The sequence below is a fragment of the Xyrauchen texanus genome, chromosome 4 (genome assembly GCF_025860055.1).
Source record: "Xyrauchen texanus isolate HMW12.3.18 chromosome 4, RBS_HiC_50CHRs, whole genome shotgun sequence".
Lineage (NCBI taxonomy): Eukaryota > Metazoa > Chordata > Actinopteri > Cypriniformes > Catostomidae > Xyrauchen > Xyrauchen texanus.
In genome coordinates, this window is record NC_068279.1 from 19183770 (window position 1) to 19208333 (window position 24564).

General features: G+C 37.6%; 1 protein-coding gene across 1 annotated transcript in view; it reads right to left on the minus strand.

Moving 5' to 3' along the window:
* The window catches only part of LOC127643228 (protein Niban 2-like), a 47474-nt gene extending 24105 nt beyond the window's left edge, over positions 1-23369 (minus strand). Inside the window, exons 1-5 of the mRNA XM_052125869.1 lie at positions 23079-23369; positions 6851-6981; positions 6212-6340; positions 5597-5702; positions 5154-5321 (exon numbers count right to left, since the gene is read on the minus strand). Of these exons, the coding sequence (XP_051981829.1) occupies positions 5154-5321; positions 5597-5702; positions 6212-6340; positions 6851-6981; positions 23079-23133 (589 nt within the window). The 5' untranslated portion in view covers positions 23134-23369. The remainder of the gene's footprint in view (positions 1-5153; positions 5322-5596; positions 5703-6211; positions 6341-6850; positions 6982-23078) is intronic.
* Positions 23370-24564: the final 1195 nt, after the last annotated feature.

The window sequence follows — 24564 nt, forward strand, 5'->3', positions numbered from 1 at the left end:
AAACTCGATTTAAAAAAAAAAAAAATGGTTTTCAGACTGCATCTGTCCCAGTTATAATCCAAATAATAATCCAAATTAGAACATCTGATCTCCTGATTTTCACACACAAAAGTCTCTAGAATTTACTCAGAATGGTGCCAAAAACAAAAAACATCCAAAGAGCGGCAGTTCTGCGGACAGAAAAGCCTTGTTGATGAGAGAGCTCAACAGAGAATTTCCAGACTGGTTCGAACTGACAAAGTCTATGGTAACTCATACAACCGCTCCGTACAATTGTGGTGAGAAGAATAGCATCTTCGAATGCTATTCTGAGATGCAGGTTGGCGTCGTTTTGGTGCACAAGGGGGACCTAAACAATATTAGGCAGGTGGTTTTAATGCTGATCAGTGTATACAGATTGCACTGCAAGTCACACAGCAATAGTATTAATATTATTAATATTTGGAGAAAAGAAACACTTAAGACCCGTAAAGTTCTTTATAAAAAAAAAATGCCACAATATATATTATATTAGAGATACAAGAGAACTTAATTCTCAGCAGACAGTGTGCCAGAAAATATCAACCTGCAATTCTTGCAATAAAAGATTTCTGTCAGAGCGGTCAAACATAAATTCAGCTTATGTTATTTTAATAATTTTGCATATTGTTGGGGCATTGAAGATCATGGTAATTAGAGTTCAAACAGGTAGCACATAATAAAAATCCATGACTTTGAAGTACTTTTTCTTTTATATAGTTCTTAGTGTCCAAAATGTATTATGAGTGATGCGAGTCACGTGAACAACATTTACTAGTCAGAAACTATTAATTACCGTATTTCCAGCATTGCATTAACGGACCATTGAATAAACAAATGTAAAAGATGTAACCAGCCAGGAAAAGTGACACTCAATACATTTATAGTATGTGAAAGAGTAACTGCAAATACATAATTTATTCTGTACATTTATAGTATGTGAAAGATTAACTGCAAAGAAACGGCATACAAAATTGTTTCAAATAAAATGCTTTAAACATGTTTCTGGTAACTCCTAAACCGAGTGTCCAGATGTGTGGCTCCAAACAGTGTCATAAGGGTCCGTCAGAGTTAAGATAGTTCTACAATGAATCATAGAATAGGAGTGAAATTCACTTGAAATGGAAAAATATGGGGGGGGGGGGATGTTCTTTGTCTGTGCATTCACAACCAATAATAGCTTCATACCAGGACAGTACTAAATGTTATTGCAATACTAACATAATACATGTGAGTTATTAAGTGGCAAAAGGGAAGGGCAATAACATCAGTAGTCGAATTATGAATCACAGCTCATCATGAATATGAGCATCTGCTAAATTTGAACTTTCTACGTAACACAAAAAATAGTAAAAGTCAGAGTCTGATATCTTTAAGATATGTTAGGGAAATAGCACAGTGAATAGCACTAATGAATAGCACAGAACCTAACCAGAACTGAGCCAGTCCTTTTTTGGGAAAAGAGGGTCTGCAGATGTGCTTGCATGTGCATACAGAACATACTACACACAGCAGGAGGTTGGCTAAGGTATGCACACACAGTCACACACACACACACACACACGTTCAGACGGCCCACTTAATCCCCCAGTCGACATTACTGCAATCACCGCAAGTGTGCATTCTCTCTCGGCAGCCTCCCATCAGTTCTGAATTATGAGTTGACAGCCCTTGCTGTGACCACACTGGAATCTGGACTACAGCAGAGAGAAAACAACTCTAGAAGCAGTGGTTCTAAACCAGAGGGACATGTACATTTTAACAGAAAATAACAGTTAAAATATTTATTTCTGGTTTGGGAAACACATCTCTACAGTACCTATACAGTATTCTTAAATAAAAGATTGAATTTCTCTAAATGTAAAGGGTTCATGACATATCAAACAGCAAGCACTTGTTAAAAAACAAGCCTTTTAACCTGAGGCCATTACAGTGATTTCATACTCCGTGACACTAAAATGTGTAAAGCAAAACAAGTTTGTTGTTGTCATATCTGGTGTCATATCAACACTGACAGCAAATACACCAAGCAAGCACCTACAACAACTAGCTGACAGAATCTTACCATACCCTTAAAATAGACAAGTACACTCTTTTGTGTGTGAACCAAGTAGTCTGACAGTAACATCACAGTGAAACCCTCATAATATGACCTGGTGGCCCTAGGCATGACGTAACTACGTTTACACAAGAGACATTTCAAGTAAGTTGTGTAAACTTAAAAAGTTTCTATGGGAGTTCTTTGCGCAATACCTGTCTAGTCTGAGAATTAATCTCAGCCATCAAACAAAGGTCTGATTAAATAAATATTTTAACTAGTTGTTGTTCATTAATAACTGAAAGAGATGTTTGTATGACATTATACCGTGAAACATTATTATCTCTAGTATTAATATAAAGTAACAGAAGTTCTATAGAATAAACAGCTATAGAGCTCATGGAATGAAGGATGACAGATAATGACAGCACATCTCTAGCTATTCCTATGAGCTCATTGGACTCTTTTTACAGCCTTGAGCAGTAAAATTCTTTCTATTATCAAAGAGGCCAAATGAATACCATCAGCCGTGCCAAACGTTCCGCTCGAGTTTCCCCTTTGATAAATGGATGTCTAAAAAGGGTGATTTAGAAAACAACACATCAGTTAATCTAGCAAGTCTGAAAGCGGATTATTCTGATAACGACAAAATAACAATGAACCTAATGAAAATGTATGACCTTACATAATGAGTAATGCTTTAAATATGTGTCTAAAGTGACAATAAGCAGAGGGGAGGCAGACAGTGTGTTGTCTCTGACAGTAAATTTATTGTGCACTTGTGATGAATACTAAAACAATTAGACAGTCAAAGGGGGTAGGATCAGAGACAGTATAAAGAGGGGGAGATGAACCACTCTTAGAAAAATGAATGGAAGTAATCTTAACGTTCAATGTGGAGGGTGTAGTAATGAATGTGCCACCTTTCAGTTAAAAGAGACAATTGCCTATGTTTTGACAGAGGCATCGCCTGTGTGTTTATAACATTTGCATGCATGCTTGGACCAGCTGGAAAATACTGTGTTTATGGAGCTAAATGTTTAAAAGAATAATTCACCCAAAAATGGTTTGATTCTCAATTAAATTATTTTCTCTCATCATTTACTTGGTCTCAAACTTGTATGACTTTCTTTTGCAGAACACAAATGAAGATTTTGTTTATGAAGACATGATGTGGTTATATCCATACAACGCAAGTCAATGGGGATCAAGACTTTCTAGCTCCAAAAAGGACAAAGAGATGATTGCATCACTTTAGAAAACATGGATCAATTAAATAATATGGATTACCTTTATGCCTTTAAATCCTTTTAGGAGCAAGAAAGTGCTGGACCCCATTGGCTTGCACTGTATGAAAATAAACGTATCATGTATCAATTCCAAAAAATATCTTCAGAAGAAAAAAATAAATCGTATGAATTTGAGGCGGCATAAGGGTAAATGATGTGAAAATTATAATTTTTGGATAAACTACTCCTTTAACCAACTCCTATTATGCCCTATTATGCCAAGATGTAATATACTTCTCAGGTGTCCCCAGAATGTGTCTGTTAAGTTTCAGCTCAAAATACCCCACGGATCATTTATTATACCATGTTTAAATGTCTCATTTTGGGTGGAATCAAAAACACGCCGTTTTCGTGTGTGTCTCTTTAAATCCAAATGAGCTGCAGCTCCCTGCCCCCTTTCCAGAAGAGGGCTGTGCCTTTACAGTTCGTGCTTTGGATACTACAGCAACAACAAAGCAGAACCAATATGACTTGACAGCTTAAATACTGGAGTTCAGCCATACATGTATGAATATATATATATATATATATATATAGCTGGTCTCCGTGAATACAATCAGAGACAATGGTAACTAACAGTAAGCGTTTTCGGTTTAAAAATTTTAACTAACAACATAGCTCTGGTCTCCATGAATACAACCAGAGACAATGGTAACTTTAGCTGCATTAGCCATGGAATCAGCTAACATGCACATTCGGAAAGGCGATTTGCAGTCATTCACAAAAAATTAAGTGCGATACTTACATCTTCAGGATATAAAGCTGGAACACGAACAGTTTGTACTGATCCATGCTTGAGAATAAAACATTTTGAAAATCCTGCTTTATATTGACACTCATTCACAAAGCAGTCCGGTGTAAAATTATTGCACAAACACACACACATTTTTGTATGTTTTGGGGCACATTTCCTTCAAAAATATAACTTGTCCACTGGGTCTTCAGTGGCTCTGATAACGAGAGTACATGAAGACTCTTATGTTCACTTTTACAGCCAACAACAGAACACTTATGACGCTTATGAAGCCCGAGACACAAAAAAAAAATTACGGACTGTGTGTAGATCACTCAGGGGATCTATGATAGTAGATAGTATGATAGATGGTAGGCGAGGCCTGCTCTAACGTGACATTACTTTAGAGCAGAGATGAAACCATTCATTTTGACACACTGTTTTTAATTAATAGAAATAAAAGAAAGAGGAGTGGGTGGAATTCTAACACTGTAGGATGGTTGTGTGCACACACTGCCAACTCAAATTTATGTACAAACACAATGTAAGTGAATTCTGCATAATAGGTCCCCTTTAATAGCCAAAACCAGTAACTACAACACTGAAATTAAGAAAAATGTGTATAAAAAGTCTTACTCCGTTTTCTCTTAATCTGATCATTGTTGAGTCAAACCCATCTGTCACATGACAGATCAAAGTCTACTAGACCTGATTTCAGTCATAACTTAATTTTGACAAAAATTTTGTTATAGCATTTTGCCTTTGCAGCATGGGTGTCCAATTATTTGATCATTTGAAATACCTTATCGAAGCGTAATCATGTCAAACAGATTTTAGTATTTCCCAGTTAAGTAGATACGAGCTGTACTTGTATCGCTACATAGAAAATAGACGTCCACTTTCATTGAATGGAAAAAGAAACAATGGAAGGTGACTGAGGCTAACATTCTGCCTAACATCTCATTTTAGTATTCCTAGAAAGAAAGAAAGTAATAGGGGTTTGGAACAACATGTAAGTAAATGTTGACTGATTTTTTGCGTGAACTATCCCTTTAAAGGTACTGTTAGGACTCACCGTTGTTGGTGTGACGAACACAATCCTGAAAGACGGCATTCCATTTCTGTTGCTCCTTCTCGGTCACCACACAGAAATTGTAGTGCCGTGCGTAAGGGTGCCAGAGGATGAGGGGAAACTGTGTTGCACATTTCAGAAATGGAGAAGTGCCCACTTTAGCCTTTACACCTGGAAAACACACATTGTGCTGCATGACTGGATGATTTATTGTTCTGTTCAAAATGCCTGAGGAGGTGGTCACCACAGTCATCATGACCACAGCTGCACAGCACAAAGATAACAGACTGTCTCTGCACAGTCTCACTCTTGCCTTCCCTTCCTACTTCATCACATCTTAACTAAGATTCTGGCTCAACCCCTCTCACCCTTTCATTAAGAAATACCTTTCCTCATTGAGGTAACCCTGGTATCTAAATTTCCATCAGTCCTTCTTTCAGACTGACCTGGTAGGCTGGAGTTAAGGAGCTCGAGATATTCCTCCATAGAAGTCAGGACCCTGTAGCCAGCACAGTTAATGGTGCCTTTCGGTTGCAAGCCTCGGTCATGGGCCTAAATTAAAAGAAAGAGAATGATAGGGATAAACACTTTCTGGTTGTTGAAATTTAGCAGACCATATCCATAGTTAACACCTGTGTGAACTGGGAACTGACTTCATACAATCCACTAAAAATCACCTTGGCATCACTTTGTTTAAAACAAAGAACAAAAGTAAATTAGCCATAAAAAAGTCTAGCATCATTAGAAAATGCCCTTGTTTGATATTTTATGTAGCTTAAGTGACCAAATACTTTTTAAAGCCACTGTATAATATGGAGTTTAATGATAACAAATGAGATGTACGATTGTTGAGATCAAGTAAACCCAATATTTTCCAACTATATTTAGTGGAAGTATTTCAAAGAAAAAAGGGAGAATTCTTTAATTTTAAATATCTTGTCGACAAGGCTGATGGTAGATTTTGTAATTGGTACAAATAACTACCAAGTCAGTTACTTACAACTGATGTAAATTTCAAATTGGCCAAAAATTCAATCTTTCTGAAAAGTAAAACCAGTTACCTGATTGTTTTCATAATAGTTGATGTTGTAGGAGTCAGGAATAAAAAGAAAACGATTCCTCCATTTTTTATTCTCTTCTAGATACTGGAACAAAGCCCCTGAGAAGATGGATTTATTCTTAAAAGGCACCTACGAAAGAAACAAAAAACAAATTGTGTTCAAATTTACCTCAAGATCCCCCTTTAAATAGGATTGTTGACCCTAAATGTTTAGTGAGGAGCTGGTCTCTAATTATACAATATGAAGAGAAATGTTAGGACTGAAACTATAAATTGTGTTTATTTCAATCTTTGCCCACCCATTGTGTGCGCATCTTTAAAGGAAGAACCTTTCACTGTCCATTGTCAAATACAGTCTACAAAAATTAATGTCCATGCGCACACACATAAAAGTATGTACAGTAAACCAATCATGTTTAGGGTATACGGTGTAAATACTACATATTTCAAATAATCAAGGCTAAAATTGTTCAAACAGAGCAAAGGCCTCATCAGTCCATTTAAAAATCCCCAGGTTTCATTTACAATTTGACTTGGAAAAAGGTTTAAAATAATTCAGTCCCAAATCTTAATCCATAATAGCCTTCAGAAATGACACATATAGCTGAAAAAAGAGGAACAGAAAAAGGCAGAGCCTTACCTTCCTGTGCAGGAGCTGGGGTTGAGGGCCTCCCCCACTTTCTACATCATAGCGCATCTTGTTAAAGAGAGCGACTGCATACTGCTGTTCATATAGTCGACCAAACTCTCCCATCAGCTCCCCGGTCCGTGCTGAGAGAGACAACACAATTAATGAGCATAAAGCAACCTCAACACAAACAGCATGGCCATTATAAAAAAAATGGCAGGGTCCTGGGCCAGGTATATTTTGGGAACATAGACAGCATCAGCGACATGCTTTCATTTGCCACAAGAGAAAAAAGAAACCTGATTATTTTTGTTTGTTATCCACACAAGTTACTTTCCCCATCTAGAAGTTCCACCCAGCCCAATCTCATGAAAAGTTATATGAATTTTACGAGGTTGCTAAATCGTATGATGTCGTACGAATTCAAACAAACGAAATCGCACGACATAATTCAATTTAGCCACCTCTTAAAGGTGTTTACTGATCACGTGCAAATGCTTGTATGTGTAATGCAGAAGCAAAAGTTCTGCATGTAAGGCAATGAATACATGCTTAATGTTATGCCCCCAACCCAAATCCCTTATCTAAACCTAACCATACAGTGCAAGCATGACAGGAAGGAAAAAGAGTATGTTGTGTTTTAGAAGGAAACTATGGCGAGTAACGTGACTGGCTGTTGTAAAAGTCTTATGAATTAGTACAAAACAAGTTTCATGATTAAAAACAATTTAGCCAAAAACATACAGAACCATACAATTTCGTAGTGCGAGTGTGTTGGTTTCACGTCCAAGGAATATGTAAACAACATAAGTAACCATCTTTTTTTATTGAGGACGTTCTCTAAGAAAGTAAAAATACAATTTTGGCTTTTGAACCCATTGATCCGTTTGCCTGGAAGACATTAAAAATAAACATGTTTTCCATTTAACATTTCAAACTGAGGGACGAGTTGAAACTAATGTCTGTAGTTTTGAGAAAATATTGTCAGTTTTAAAATCAACACCATGCCACATATGCGGCCTACACACAAGTTGAAAATAGTGCTTTAAATTGCATTTACTAAAGCGTAATTAAAATATAAATATATACCCGCAAGTGGCAATAATCGGGGTCCAAGCACGTATGGCCAGAACATGACCAAATTATTTGGGGCATAGACGGAATCATATTTTTTTTTTTATTCTAGCCCTTATGGTTCGGAAGTTATAAGCAAAAAGCAAATTGGATCATTATAGCACCACCTTGTGACTGATTCTTGCAAACTTTGGAATACAGCCTAATTTTGGCGACCCGCACCAAGAATGTCATAACGATCAGCCATTCGTAATGCCAGTTATAGCTGCTGAAATGTTATTGGCTGTATATGTATAGAAGTATATGTTAATACGTGGAAAAAAAATTCAGAGTGGTGCCTATATGATAAGTGCAAAATTTCAAGCAAATTGGACAAACAGCCTTGGAGGAGTTCGCAAAAATATGTTTTTCAAAAAATTTAAAATGGTGGAATGTTTGTATAAACAGAAGTAAAATTGATCGTCTTGACTCAAGGAATCAGAGGGAATTTTAATTCTTGCCCTTATGGCCCTGAAGTTATTAGCTAAAATGCTAATTGTTTCATTATAGTCCCACCCCAAGGCCTCGCCAAATTTGGTGACCTGCACCAAGAATGTCATAACGATCAGCCATTCGTAATGCCAGTTATAGCTGCTGAAATTTTATTGGCTGCTGGTGGCCATTTTTGTTTATTTGTTAAATAATTTTTGTAAGGGTATGTTAGCAAGTGAACTTAAGTACTAGGGATGCACCGATACCACTTTTTCTCTTCTGATAGGATTCCAATATCGGAAATCTCAGTATCGGCCGATCCAGATCCGACACCAGTGTTGTTTTTTGCATAATCAGTTTAGAATATCTTTACATTATTGTGTGGAACTAATTGGGTGTACTCTTTAATATGTAAAGAAACACAATCCTCTAACTACACATTATTTCAATATAAATATATAGCTTATTAAGAAAGACTTCATTATTAACTAGTATACTGGATAATGTAGCAGCAAAATTAACAGTAATTCCAGTATAAGTCAGTGTAACCTTTGGTGTCCAAGGAGTGGAAGAAGAAGAGAGGAGCATAGGAGCGGAATCTTTAGATCCTTTAATAACAAACTGGAGTGGAACAGAATGCTGGAACAAACACTAAATCTAAACTAGTACAACGTAACACTTCAAACATTACACTTCAAAATAAGAGTCCTTGAACATGGTGGAGACAAACCCCCCTTTAAAAGGAGACTCCTGGTGCCCCAAGACGGATTACGGTAGGGTGAAGCAGAAGAAGGATCCCAGGAGGATGATCCGGTGGCCTAGGGGGCGGCCCCAGGGCAGGCACTGAGTCTGGAGGCCTGGGAGGTGGCACCAGGGCAGGGACTAGGTCTGGAGGCCTGGGAGGTGGCCCCAGGGCAGGGACTGGGTCTGGAGGCCTGGGAGGGAACTCTGGGGAAGTGGGCGGAGTCACAGATGACACAATGGGCAGAGCCGAGGGAGGTGGAGCCAAAGGAGACTTATGGAGAGGAGCTGATTGCGGAGCCATGGAAGATACTAGGGGTGGAGCCATGGAGGAAGGTGGAGCCACGAGAGGCTTGAGGGATTTAGCCATGGGAGGAGCCTTGAGGCTCGAGGGGTGGAGCCATGGAAGGAGGAGCCTTGAGAGGCTCAAGGGGCAGAGCCGTAGGAGGCGGCTTGAAGCTGAGAGCCGTGGAAGGTTCGGGGCTGAGAGCCGTAGAAGAGAGTACAGGCTGAGACTGGGGAATGATCCCCATGGTCAAGGGCTCAGGTAAAGACTGGGGAACGACCTCAGTGGTCGTGAGCTCAGGTTAAGACTGGGGAGAAACTTCTCTCTTCCTTTTCTTACTCCTTCAGCCAGCAGGGCGTGTGGTTATGGTATGGTCGAGGCTACAGGTACTGGCTCTGGGACGGTCGAGGCTACAAGCACTGGCACGGTCGAGGCTACAGGCACTGGCTCGCTAACCGTGGTCACTAATGCTGGCTGCGGCAGGGAATCGACCACCAGAAACAGGAGAGGATGAGCCCCCTAAAAAAAATTATTTAGGGGAGTAGAATGGAGTGGAGTTACCTTGGAGACAGAGGGTGAGGAAGGAGTCATGGAAGCTGGAGCCGAAGAAGTCTTCCCACCATAACCCTCAAGGTGAGGAGAGAAAACTGGGAGAGGAGTTAATTTGGAGAATGAGGATTGTGAGGGTAGAAACCAGGGAGAGATTCCACACCTCAGGAAGTGCTGTTGCATGATAGAAGTTTAACCCCATACCATAAATGGGCTTGCGGTACTTATCCGAAAAGTCTTTAGAAGCAACGAGGAGAAGGAACATGGTTGAATAATCCAGTAGGTAAATATCCTGCCTGAAAAGCTCCAAGAATAAATCTGTTGGCTCCATGCTCATGTGGGTATGGATGAAGTAAGTGAATCCGTAATCCTTGTGTGGGTCAGTCCTTCTGTAACGTTTGGTGTTAAAGGACTGGAAGAGGAAGGGAGGAGACGCAAAAATAGAATCTTTAAATCCTTTAATAGCATAAACTGGAGTGGAACATACGCTGGAGTGGAACAGAACGCTGGAGTGGAACAGAACGCTGGAACAAACACCAAATCTAAACTAGTACAACGTTACACTTCAAACATAACAATACAAGCATTACACTTCAAGAGTCATTGAACATGGTGGAGACAAACTGTGACATTCAGTAGAAAAAAAAGTTTTTGTTGTTTGTTTTTTTTGCAAACAATTTCAGCTTGTATCTGGAAATTCACAGATTCACAAATTTTTGGAACCCATTCAACATAAAGATTATCATAATTTGTAAACAAATTATAATAGCAACATATTATAGTAATATATCTTAATCATGCACCTTTAACTTTTAAACCCTCACACTTTTATTTTGACATTCTGAACTCTCCATGAAGTCCTGTAAGTGTGTCTGTTTGTAGGCAAGTTCACAGTAGTTTAATTCGCTTCATATTCAAATTCGGGTAAAATACACCTCCAGTGCCATTCTAAATGCATATTATAAGTGAACCGAACTATTGAGCATCTACATCTGAGATGTTGTTCACTCAAATATTGTAGTGCTCAAATATTGCGCACCGCATGAAGGCTAAAAATAGCCGTGAGTGTGTGTAAACAGAGCAGCGCCATTCACTGACGCACTGGAGCTGCGCATGCATTTTATATATTTAGTTATTAAACACAGCCTTTTGTGATTCACAGAGCTATCGCAAGTCTTCAAGTGGCTTTGAATAAAATGCACAAGTCACATGAACTACTTTAATAGTGTTTTTATGGTTCTTTTATATAATTTTTTGAGCGTGACAGAAACGAAAATGACTAACACAGAGTATCAGATTTGGATCGGGCTCGTCGGACCGATACCCGATCAGTCAGTATTGGAGCCGATACCGATCCAGGTATCGGATCGGTGCATCCCTAACTTTGACCCCTAATAAAAAATCAGTACAAATACAATAGAGTTCCAGCACCTTTGGTGCTTGGACCCCTAACAAGAAAATCAGTACAAATTAGAGATGCACCGATCGACCGGCCAGGGACCGGAATTAGCCGATTTTCCGCATGCTTGGCCGGACCAGTGACTGGCCGGTCAGCCTCACGTCTTTCCAATTCCAAGCTGGTCCGTTTTGTTGCCAGCGGCGCAGGCAATAACGTTATAGCCGCATGTAAACGTCATTGGCGTGGAAGACCTTCACTGTGAGTGAAGAATACATAAAGTTCGAAATGTGTAACAATTGTAAGGCCAAAGTAAACCGTGGGGGAACCACCTCAATAACTTTCGGATCAACAAACCTAATTAGACATTTAAAACACCATCACCCAGCTGAAAATGCCCATTTTAAAAAAGAAGCTAAAAAGGGAAAGCAGCTAAAGCTAGCCAGAGCCAGCCACAAGTCAGCAGCCTCTCCTATCATTCCTTGGAATGAGCAGCGAAAAGACCAAAGCAATTACGAGGAAAATTATGGAATTAATGGCCCTGGATGACCAGCTGTTCTCCATAGTTGAGGACAGAGGGATCAGAAATCCGATACATTTCCTCGATACAGAGTAGGAGGTACTTTCCGATGTCGCATTGCCGGAGTTGTTTAATCTCGTGTCATGTCACACAATGTTATCTGTCAACATTTGGGTACACAAATCCGGGTAAGGGGAAGTGGGGTGCTGGATGGCAGAGGCAGGCTAAATACTATAGAAATTGTGCCGTTGTGATTTAATGTGCTGAGTAACGTGTGGTCAATAATTGTTCTTAGAAAGAAAACGATCGGTATCGGCAGGTCACACTTTCAAAAAATCAGAATCAGCCAAGAAAATTGCAATCGGTGCATCTCTAGTACAAATACAAAAACAGTTTCAGCACCTTCGGTGCTTGGACCCCTAATAAATATGGAAATTAAATGCAGTAATTCATACACCACAATAAATAAAAAAAGCAGCTCTACTACAGAAGGTTGAAGTTAAATTCATTGATTGGCATTAGGCTAAAAATTAACCGCAAATCACTCCATGTATCTGATCACCAGAGGAGATACACTGTTCGAGTTTCACTGCTTTGGCTTTCACATGCATGGGAAAGCACATCAACACTGCAATTGGCATTGGAACAAAGAAAACTCCTTTTTGACTACTTTCATGTGGGATGTTTTCCAAATGACTTTATAAGGCTTGTTGTAAGACTTTAGAGGCATTTAGTCTCTTGGCGAGATCCAGAAGAAACAGAACAGAAAAAACAACAACATTCCTATCTGTTTACATAAAATGTAAAGGCACCATTATATTAGGGGGAGGCATGGTGAATGAAGCCCCTTAGTAATGGTCAAAGTAAGGCCCAGAATGCTTGCACAAGTATGTGAATCCAAACTCATCTTGCTCATCTCAAGTTTGATTGTGTGTTGACATACTGAAATGTACATAATTCAGATTGCAAGTATGTGTTGCATTCTTAGCATTGCCACAAGGATAACCTCAGTTATCTAATTGACTTTATGTGATGAAAGAAAGGTTTGAGAGATCACCTGCACATTAACAACCATGTATGATTATGACAAAAATTGTTTCATACTCATGAGCAGGGAGAGACTCCATCCAATCAGATACATATAGATAAATGTTTAAGTTCAGAAGGACCATTAGCATCAAAGTTCCCATCAGAGCAAATTAAGACCAGACATATAACATTTACATACTTTAGTCTGCCAAACTCAAATGCACACAGGAACTCCCTAAATGTTCCCTGTCTGAATTTTAGTATGGTCTACACCGCAGTGAAGCTCTGAGAGTGGGTTGGGGGAAATCTTAAGTAATCCATTATATTTGCTCCATAAAGACAGAATATGTAATTTAATGAACTGCTAAAGCCATCAGACAAAACGTGCAAGCAGAATTTCACAAAGGGGAATGTGAAAAAAGGAGACATGGAGGTTTATGTTCAGTCTGAACCATCGGTCTAGTTTAAAAATAAATAAAAAAATGTTTTATTAGGGGCAATGGACGATGTGTGTATCTTATATCACAATAATGCAAGAAACAAATAAGCTGAACTGAAGCAAACTGATAGTTTGTCACTACGGGGCTTGTCACTTGGTAAAATCACATATAAACTAAATGTGAAGTGTGCAATTTCTGTGCTACTAGCGTCACAAAAAGAAATTTAAAAATTAGTTTTAAAAGTCATTATTTTGACAAACACTCTCTGCTATTGGTCAGACAAACCAGAGAGCATTGTATCGTGTCTGAGGGAATGGAAAATCTTCTCTTATTCTTTAAACCTGCTTTAAAGTGAATGGCATCTATGCTAATTTTATTCCATTTCTTTCCCTGTCAAAACCTCAAGATTATATCCCGAGCCTGCCAGATCCATCTCTGGTCCTGCCTGATGTCCGACTCCCACTGCTATGTGTCACTGAGTGATGGTGACCAACTGCAGCATGTGCCAGCCAGACTTCTCTTCAGTCTACTAAGAAGGACTTCACAGAGGATGAACTGATGCAAACTGAAAAGACATGGGAATCTTCATCAGCAACTGTATAAAGAATGGGCTCAGGATGGAGTCAACCTAAATTACCTGCCATAAGCTTCCAGCCAGACTGCGATGCTCCTCACTGAATGACACATATATAAACTTGGTCAAAGGAGAGACGAAACTCTTAAACTATATAGAAAATGAATTAACCACAACAAAAAAAGCCCTCATCATTCAAAATCAAAGGACAATGCATCTATGTGCATTTCTTCAGTTAATTCGGGATGACTTCAAGGACTTGAACACTAAAATTGATAGTCCATACAAACTTTTGACCCACAACACTTACTTAGTTTACTCATTTTAACCAATAATACTTCTTAACATAAATAAATAATATTGCCATTATATCCATTCATTTTCTGTCATAATATAATTTCATTTACAGCTGCTTTGAAACAACACCTGTTGTGAAAAGCGCTACATAAATAAATTTGACTTGACATTTGCAATGGGCGATGTGTGTATCTTATATCACAATAATGACATTTGTCAAGTCAATAGCTGGGATTCCATCAAAGTATTTTTGTGCATTTTGGGATATTGCATAAAAATTGCACAAAGACATGAATAAACTCACACCCTCGCTTGAGGTGAATAGATTTTTTATTTGATAAGAAGATAATAAGATGCATAAACCACGATAGAAATACATTTGCCGAATAAACTCCTATTGAATTCATAAGGAATACAAGATGTGCATCAAAAAGTCATGTGACTGAATAATTCATTCATAACTTGACTAAATATCGAACCAATCATAACATTTGAAATGTTGCTCCTGTAATCCTGAAAAAATGGTGTCTTGAAAACCCAAAGCCTGAATAGCTTTTGCGGTAGGGGTGTAACGTTTTTCTCATGGTTCAGTTTGTATCATGGTTTAGGGTCATGGTTTTGGTATGGTTCGGTATTTGCAATGTACAGAAAAGAAAAAAAATAATATTACTGCCAAATCCAAAGTAAGAATACTCTTTTTGGTAACAAACAATTCAACAGGTTTGCCCTAAATAAAAATCATTGTTTTAGAGTAACCATAGTTTAACTATGGTATTAGTAGTAAAAAGATATCAACATGGTTACTATCATGTTTACAATATAAAGTCTAATCATGGTTACTACATGGAAACTACCGTATTATTGTTGTAAAACTATGGTTAATTGTATCAAAACCATGATTTCTGCAAAGAAAACCATGGTGACAGCAGTCATGGTTACTACTAATACTACACATTTTCTTTAATGAATAAATCAATTTTAACTTAATACCTAAACTATTATGCTACAATCATTGACATAAAATGCATTTCAAACTCTAACGCACATATATTCAATATTCGGAAGCTGTACATCAGTATAGAAGGAACTTTGCTATTAAAATGGATATAAGGGATGTTGTGACACGGCTTGAGAGTTTTAATCATACAAAGAAATCACACATCATCGTCAGTGGAGTAGGAAAGCATATCGTTGGCAATGAACACCCCAATCGCCTAAGTTATTGTTTTATGCCTGTCTGAATCAGCACTGAATGCTTGTTTAAAAATGAAAGGGACTGTGTGCCGTTTTGGCTCATCTAGAGCTCTGTGCGTGCCACACGCCATCTATCCCTGGTGATTTCAGCGTAAATTATCATATGTCAATATATTACCAGTATACGGCACTCGTATCGAGCGATGTCTGCAAGCAGTGCCCGTTTTGTAAACGCGTTGACCATCACTGTTGTAATTGACTGCAAAAGAAAATGTTTCCAGACAGGAGACCTGAATAATGCGGGGGGCTTCTCGATCAGTGGCTCATTTTCACCACATGCCATTTTCAACTACACACAATGCTTGCAGAACAGTGATGTCATCAAGTTCACCCACGTGAAACAAAGGCAGAGTGTATATTAATCTACAGATCCATTCAGGTGCATTAGCAGAGGTTGTAACTGTGTGTGCCTATTTTATGTTTTATTTTTGTCACAAAACCTTGAGGCGAACCACGGGGCCAATGCTTCCAAAACAAATCATGGAAGGTGAACCATACGGTTAATCTTTTTTTTTCTTTTTTTTTTTTTAACAGAACCGTTACAGCCCTAGTATGCAGAGCAAAAAAGTCCAGTACAAACTTGAACAGTTCCCAAGAGCAGGTTTATTGATACTTTTGAAAAAATATTTTATAAATAAAAGTCACATAGCTGGAATTTCCCCGGAAGTGATGCTTTTGTTTATTTCAACACAAGGTATGATAATGCAGCTTTATTTGCACATTGTTTATGCGATATTCCGATTGTTTGCATACATTTTATTTGAAACTTGGATGGAAACAGCTAGTGTTGCTGTGTCGAGCTGGTCGGACACTCAAAAAAAAAATTTAAAAACATTAATGGTTGACCAATATATCGCAGAGACTGATAAATAGGCTGATCTGCTGACTTTTTTTAATTATCAGCGTTAGCTGATACATTTTCACATTTGGCTGATTAGTTTGAGGTCGCAGAGAATCGCCCGCTTGCATGTAAATGACAAATCGTTGTTTTTTGTTAATAGACCGGTGTGCAACACAGTGTCGTTTAAACAGTCCCACATATCAGAGCCACAGCACACGTGTTTGAGCTCATTATGTTAAAGTGCTCACATGTTTTAAAGTGCTCTCTCTCTCTCTCTCTCTCTCCTCAACAGAAAGAAACTGCTTTCGAATATATAAAAATACAGTATTATTATTCAAATAATTTTTTTACAAGTTTTACACAAGTTAAAGTTTTGTGTGAAACTGAATAAATAGCAGTTATTTATTTATTTATTTTTGCTATTGTATGTATATATTATTTACTGTATTAAATTGTGTGATATATTGGTATTGTATCAGCCTATCGGCCACCCTGCTCTGCATATACTGTAGGTATCCACAATTTAAAAACCCATATCGGTCGACCACTAATAAACAGAGCAATGCTTTGATATCAAACTAATAAAGGCTTACTTATAGTTATTTCTGAATATTAACTTGGGATAAAGGTATTGCTTGACAAACAGTGTTCTTTCCTGTGTAGACTTTTTCTTATTGAAAATGTTTGAGCAGGATGTATAGGAGGGCTTGTCATTTCAAACAGCCAATACGTTTTATTTATGTAACATACTTTAACCAAGAGTGCTACTTTCTAGACATTGCAGGTGGTATTAGGGGAGATTCACTCATTCTAGAGAGCATTTGATTGGACAAATATCTTTGTAGTCATTAATATTTTTGAGAAAGACTGAACATTTTAAATGCGTATCTCTGCTAAAAGTGAATTTGAAGTGAATATTGAACTACATTAGCATATACAATAGCTGACCTTAGAGACCTAAACACATTTACCAAAACCTCTCATTTTGATTTCATGGGGTCTTTAAAGTTTTTGTCTAGGTTCATAGACAGACATTTGGAGAGTGGTTTCACTACCAGTTGATGATTACAATACAATCATGCCGACCACACATGGGTTGAGTTGGGGGGCAGTTGGCCTTCGGGGGGGATGGGGAAAGAGGAAAAGGAAGTTTCTTTGGAATGTGTCTATTTCAGATCAGAGAGAAGACTGGGTGCGAGTTTCAGAAGGAAAACTGTGAACCGAGATCCTGGCATTGACAAGGAGACCACACAAGAATATGCCATAAAAGTTATGTAAAAGAGAAAGGTAATATTTTAAGGGAAAAAGATCAATGTCTCCAAGGAATATGGAACATGCTCTGCTATATGAGGTTTGAATGATTTCATACATTTATATGTTTAAGAATGTATTTACAAAAGTGGAAAAAGTGCAAGCAGCAGACATTTATTTTGCAGGGTTGATATACAGACCCTCATATCTTGGAGAGACCACAAGATACAGGACATGTGTATGTTCATGTGAATATCTAAGATTCCGTTGTTTTTTTATGAGTCACACACTGAATGAATCTCATGTGATCCTTTGAAGGCTTGGTGCCACTCCTTGTTTCTAACGATTTCATTACCAGTTAAGAGAAAATCAAGTTAGTATTACCATTGCTGTTTCTTCAAGGAAAAGGCTCAGAGGCCTTAAACTGCAAGCACTGCTGGCACTATTTCATTTCTGTCAAAATATAGCATGAAATACACTGATCAGCCACAACATTAAAACCACTGAGAAAAGAAGTGAATAGCATTTATTATCTCTTTACAATGGCACCTGTCAAGGGGTGAGATATATTAGGCAGCAAGTGAACAGTATGTTCTTAAATTTCATGTGTTGGAAGCAGGAAAAATGGGCAAGCGTAAGGATCTGAGCGACCAAATTGTGATGGCTAGACAACAGAGCATCTCCAAAACAGCAGGTCTTGTGGGGTGTTCCCAGTATGCAGTGGTTAGTACCTGCCAAAAATGGTCCAAGGAAGGACAACCAGTAAACCGGCAACAGGGTCATGGGTGCTCAAGGCTCATTGATGCGCCTGGGGATCGAAGGCTATCCCGTCTGGTCTGAGCCCACAGAAGAGCTACTGTAGCACAAATTGCTGAAAAACTTAATGCCAGCCATGATAGAAATGTGTTATTGTGCATCGCATCTTGCTGGTTAGCCGCAGACCGGTCAGAGTGACCATGCTGACCCCTGTCCACTGCTGAAAGTACCTACAATCCGACTGAACATCTATGGGATGTGCTTGACTAAAATGTTCCATGGAGGCTCCACCTCGCAACTTACAGGACTTAAATGATCTGCTGCTAACGTCTTGGTGCCAGACACAACAGAACACCTTTAGGAGGTCTTGTGGAGTCCATGCCTTGATGGGTCAGAGCTGTTTTGGTGGCACGAGGGGAATTTACACAATATTAGGCAGGTGGTTTTAATGTTGTGGCTGATTGGTGTATGCATTAGATCACAGAAAAATGCAACCAAGCTTACATAGTCCAAATCCAAATGTCCAGTCCAAATTCTGGGTGTCTGGAGTCTACAATTTTGTTTAACAGTTCTGAACCAATTGATATATCCTACATGTTCTCAAAGGGGAAGAACAAATTCAGGTATCTATGAGTCCAATATGTTATAGGTAGAGGCTGCCATACTCTTGGGCTGAGAAGAACAGATAGGTTTGGCCAATTATTCTGTACAAGCAAAGCAAAACACTTCTGCTGGATTAATTTACTTTCCGCTCTTATAGTTAATGCACAGACAAGCTCACAGCAGAAAATCACAAAACTCTTTGATCATGGACCTGTTTGGTTCTTTCAAGAACACCTGATCCCTGATCATCCTCAGTTACTCCACGGCTTTCCTGAATTCTTGATTTTGATTGGTAGACACATGTTCCAAGGGTGTTGATAAATGTTCTATAATTGACATTAGCAATTACCATATAGCAAGTATAGCAAAAAAGTAATCGCAATTTTCTTAAGATGTTCCGTGTTTCTTGACTGCAATACAGTTGCATATCACTTTGCCAAATTTTTTTACAGACATGTTTTGGTAATATTGGCTTGGGCTATGCTGTATACTTGGTAATTAGGTTAATGACATGATGCTTTTTTTTCCTCCCCCAGATATATTAAATTATTAAAAATACATAAAAAATACAATTCACGTAAAAAATCTCATCTGTGATTAACATGTTATCCATTTCTGAGTTGAAAGTAATTTTTATATTTTCAGGGGCTTAAAGTTAATAATATTATGTGGTATAACCATCAGAGGCAGTAAAAAAAAAATAAAAGTTTTATTCAAAGCTGAAATTCTTGGAGAAAAACATTTGTTTGCATGAGAAGTGCAGATTAATATATTATTATTATTTTTTTAATAACTGAAACAATTGTGTTTTAAAATATAATGATTTTTGTAAAACTTTTGTCCACCAAATCAAAGTCACGGTGTAAGATTACCAACAGGTTAGTTGCTAATTTATAGTTCACGTTGACAAACTAAAAACATTGAACAGAGAGGATCCCTATAGACCCTCATGAATGTGTGTGAAAATTAAAAAATAATAATAATATTTTGAAATAGCACATTTTGTTCAGGTGATGCTGTGTAACCCAGAGAAAACTTCTTGATATTCTTGACTCAAAAATGTATGATATTTAAAAAAAATTATAATAATTTTTTACCTTGAAAATGTGTTTCAAAGTTTTTTTGAAGTTAGTGATGGTGTTGAGTACACATGTATTTAAGGTGCACATTTAAAATTCTTTAATACGCTAAAAACAATATTTTAGCCTATTTTCAAGGTTTACCCATTTCAATTGAACATAAAATTTCCATCTAATTGAATTGTCTAATCTTTAACTAAATAATATGTATATATATCTTACAAAATGCAAGTTTTATTAATTACGTTTCCTTCAAGACTATTCAATTCAATTAGATGGAAATTTGTTATTCAATTGAGATGGATAAATCTTAGAAATAGGCTAAAATATTTTTTTGGAGTATACCTTTGACTTGATGGTTACACCACATCACATTATTAAGTTATTAAATTTTTTTTTTGTTTTTTTAGAAAACTTACAAAATGTTTTTTTTTTAAATCAATGAAACCAAAATGGATTTCTACCAATGTGTGTTTTAAACAACATTTTAAAAGATTTCTAATTTTTATCACCTGGGATAACCTTATTTGTCAATGACCCAATTTTAAGAGCTTTATAGGGATGAAAACCACATAGATAAGGAAATGGACATGTGATAACTGTGGATTAAATGGAATAGCTGAATCAGGACAGTTAATTTATTGCTCACTTCCCTTTGACTCATGGTCACATTACCACCTCGGGTGTGCATGAAATTTTCAATGCTTTAATGATCCATTGTCAATTATTTTGATGATGTACTCCTCATCTATAAAACATTCCATTATCACTTTCCAACAAATGTGTTTTTACTTGTAAAAGTAAAACAGTTTAGAAAGAAGACTTTGTATAATGGTAATTTATTACTGGTGAGGAAATAAGATTTTTTACAGTCTTGAATTAATTGAAAAACTGGCAGGGATTAAGTACACCAGATATAATTCTGACAAGGGGAAATTAGGCAATTGTTCAATTTGAGCACCTTGTTGGAGGACACAGTGACTGTCAGTGACAGTTCATTTCTTCTACAAAAGAAAACTCAATTTTATTGCACTAGACTCTTTGACAGGATAAAGAAGGCTATTCTGGTATACATTGCTGTATGTGATCAAACTCGAACCAATGTTATTTGATGGTCTGTTGTGAGTTATGAACATGCTGTGCTCTTCATTTGTTTTAATTGTCCTGACAGCCTCATTGGTGCGGAGTCCAACATTGCGCAAATCTCACATTCATCATGGAAAATTACAATTGAAACATACATTGGTTGATGAATAAAGCCACATATCACAAACACTTCATCAGCTGGCTTCAGTCTTCAGCACACTCCTTAATTCAATAGCAAAAGTGTCTAAAACCTGTGCCTTTATTTTGGAATTGGAGGCACTGGAATTCCAACTAGATGATTTTTGCAGACTAAATATCAGGGCATTTCCATTTTTGTCTAAATCCCAGTCAGTTCTGTGGATGACTAAGAATTGTTCGATGACTAAGAATATGTGAAGGGAAACACCCACAAAGAAGTTAAAATAGGGTGGGTTAAGTACACCCAGGTAAAACAAGGCCCTCACTATACAGCTCTATTAGTGTTTGATGGCCTGTTTACAAGACTCTGATCAACAAATGTTCCATTACTTCCCTAGAAACACCCTGGCACAGGGCAAACATTCCACTAAGGCATTTCCTGTTCGAACCCCCTTTTCTCCCAGCCATTTAAAACATTGGTGTTGGGATGTAATTCATTTCACCAATTGACTATATGTACAAGTTCACCATCTTCAAAACGTGGATGATTTGAAGCAAAAACAAGCTTCGTCAAGCATTAATACAATCATAAACAAGCCCAACATGCAACACTTGAAGCAGTGCCAAATAATGCAAAACCAAAGATAAGAAGCTTGCTAAAAATCTGTGACAGGAAGTGTTGAGGTCATTCTATTCCCAACCCTCTATTTTGAATTGATTACCTCATTCATTCTCTAGTCTACAGGAAGAAAATTGGAATGACATTCTGTCCTAAAGACTTTTCAGATCAGGGGACTCCCTGGGTCTCCAAAGTTGGAACACATGCTTAACTCACAAGGTGAGGTTCTAAAATCTAAGTGTCAACAGACAACATTCTACTGTAGGCATATCATACTGTCTAAAAAAAAAGATACTGTCTCTGACCAGAGCATCTATGATAGACGGACACATTTTTAGAATATTTTATAATAATCAGTCATACCCTGTTTGAATCATCTGAAATGCTGTGATGGGTTATTTTGCTACAGAGCATAAATCTGATCACAGAGTGAGCATGCATGACCTCCTGAAAGCCATTCAAAGGTTTTCCAATGGCATACAGTCCATACAGGCAGCCTCCTTACTGCTGTTGGGTTCTTCATCCATTCCTGAAATTCCAATGATCTGATATGCATTTTCTCTTAAAATGTGCAAATGGATGGAAGCTAGGAAGTTAACAATTCTCTCACTCCCAAATGTGATTTTATCAACTATTTTTAAAAGAGAGCGTGGATAAGCGAAAGACAACATTTTCCCCAGCGAGTTTTCTTTTTCCAATTGACCACAATAAATGTCAAGGTTCAAAGCATTTCCTGAAACTCATTCTATCCACACCACACCTGACCTCAGCTGTGAAGGCCACCTGGGTCCAAAGAAATCCATTTACACTCAACCACTAATAATTGGGGTGTGGAGGTCAGGGGTCCAAATTCTTGTAGATTTTCAGGGTCAAGTATGACATGATTTTACTATTCCACAGTATTAATTGGCATACTCTGAGCAAACGATTTCAGTGTTAATAAAGTGATTTTTATGCAGTGTGTATTCCAAACTCAGTTCCAAAAAGCAACAGGAAATACTGCGCCACGTCGCTCAGAATTTAACCAGCGAGGGAACAATACAAAGTTTATTATCCCACACTTTTTTCTTTTGGGGTGGAATGCAAACCCTTTCACCCTATTCCCCAGCACACTTACAGCGATCTATAACTATTTGCATTGCAACCATATTCTTTCGCAACATCATATTTCACATACCAACACTGATTATGTATGCATTGATTAATCAGTGCAGGACTATTATTAAATGCACTTGCCAGTAATAACCTCCCGTTTGCTTTCATCAAGATGAGTTGAGATCAAATCCCCCATCGCGCCGCAGTTCCTTGTCTGGCTGGTTCGGTTAACTTCGTCTCCGAAAAGAAGCCGTGTGTAGTAGAAGGGGCGGTGTAGTATGATAAGATATAAACAGACGTTGATTTGAGCGGCTCCTCCCTCATTTACTCAAGTAGCTTGAACGCAGTAAGAAGTGGCTAAAGAGTTACATAAAGGCTGATATGCGTGGTGCTCGGTCTTCCATAACACTTGACTTCTCCTGTCAAAAGAACAACCCCTTCTGCGTCCAAATACACATTTCTACAGGAGACACATGAGCGTGCTAAAGGCGTGGTTTCAAAAATCCGTGAATTCGAGAATTCACCTCTATAGGGGACGTTCACAACGAATTTGTTATGGTGTCTGTCCGCGCTGGTTTTCTTTGTAAACATGCGCTAGGATACTGCGGCACACTGTTTTATCAACGTCTCGTTCAGGAGCGCCGCGTTTGTAGACGTCGTATCAATGTACAAATAACTTAAATTTTTAAAAACAGGTCTCGAGACACCCGCGTTTTTTAGCGCAAGCACACGTTCGATCTGCACGGCCCTATTTCTTCTGCTCGAGATGGAGTTTACGTTCATTCTAATCGTTTAATAAAGTTCAATACCTTGGCTACAACATTTACCTACAGATAAAGGTGTAGACACAGTACAGATTAAAACACGTTAAAACTGCCAACAAATCATAAAATAAATAAAAGAAATAAGAAAAAAATAGTAAATATTACAAATTAGCAAACTTTTTTTATTATATAAATGATCACTGTTGCTAAAATCTAGGAAAAATAACGCAAAATAATCCAACTCTCAATTATTGTTAATAACTATACTTTTGTAAAATAATAAGGGCTCTCAACAAATTCTTCTCTATATAGGGTAGGCTACTTGGCTGTTACAAGACACAGTTGATGCGTTGCAAGCTGTTTCCTGTTTTGAAGGGTGTGTTGGTAATCAACAAAATTATAAAAGAATGACAAAATTATCTAACAACTTTCTTGTTTAATTAATTTAAATTATTAAATATCATTCATTCAAAATATGCTCATTTTATGTTACCTTCTCAGTAAACACCAAAGTGAAATGATTAGCAAAGACAGCTTAAGTTCAACTACGGTTAGACATTTCAAAGACTTTTTATTTGTATTTGTCAAATATTTATTTATTTTATTTTTTTTTTAAAGAACTTATTTTCAATGATGCCACGTTGTGCTTACATCACACCTGGCCATGGTGTTACAAAAAGTAGACCAAGCATAATTTTTTTTACAACTATTTGTAAAAAATTAACAGCAATAAGCAGGAATGAACGGTAAAGGGCAGTGATAAGCAAATCAATATGTTAACAAACAAAAGAAGAGTATGGGCCAACATTTTGCAATGGAAAACCAGACAGGACTTTTTTAAGCATAAAAACGAATCGGTTACT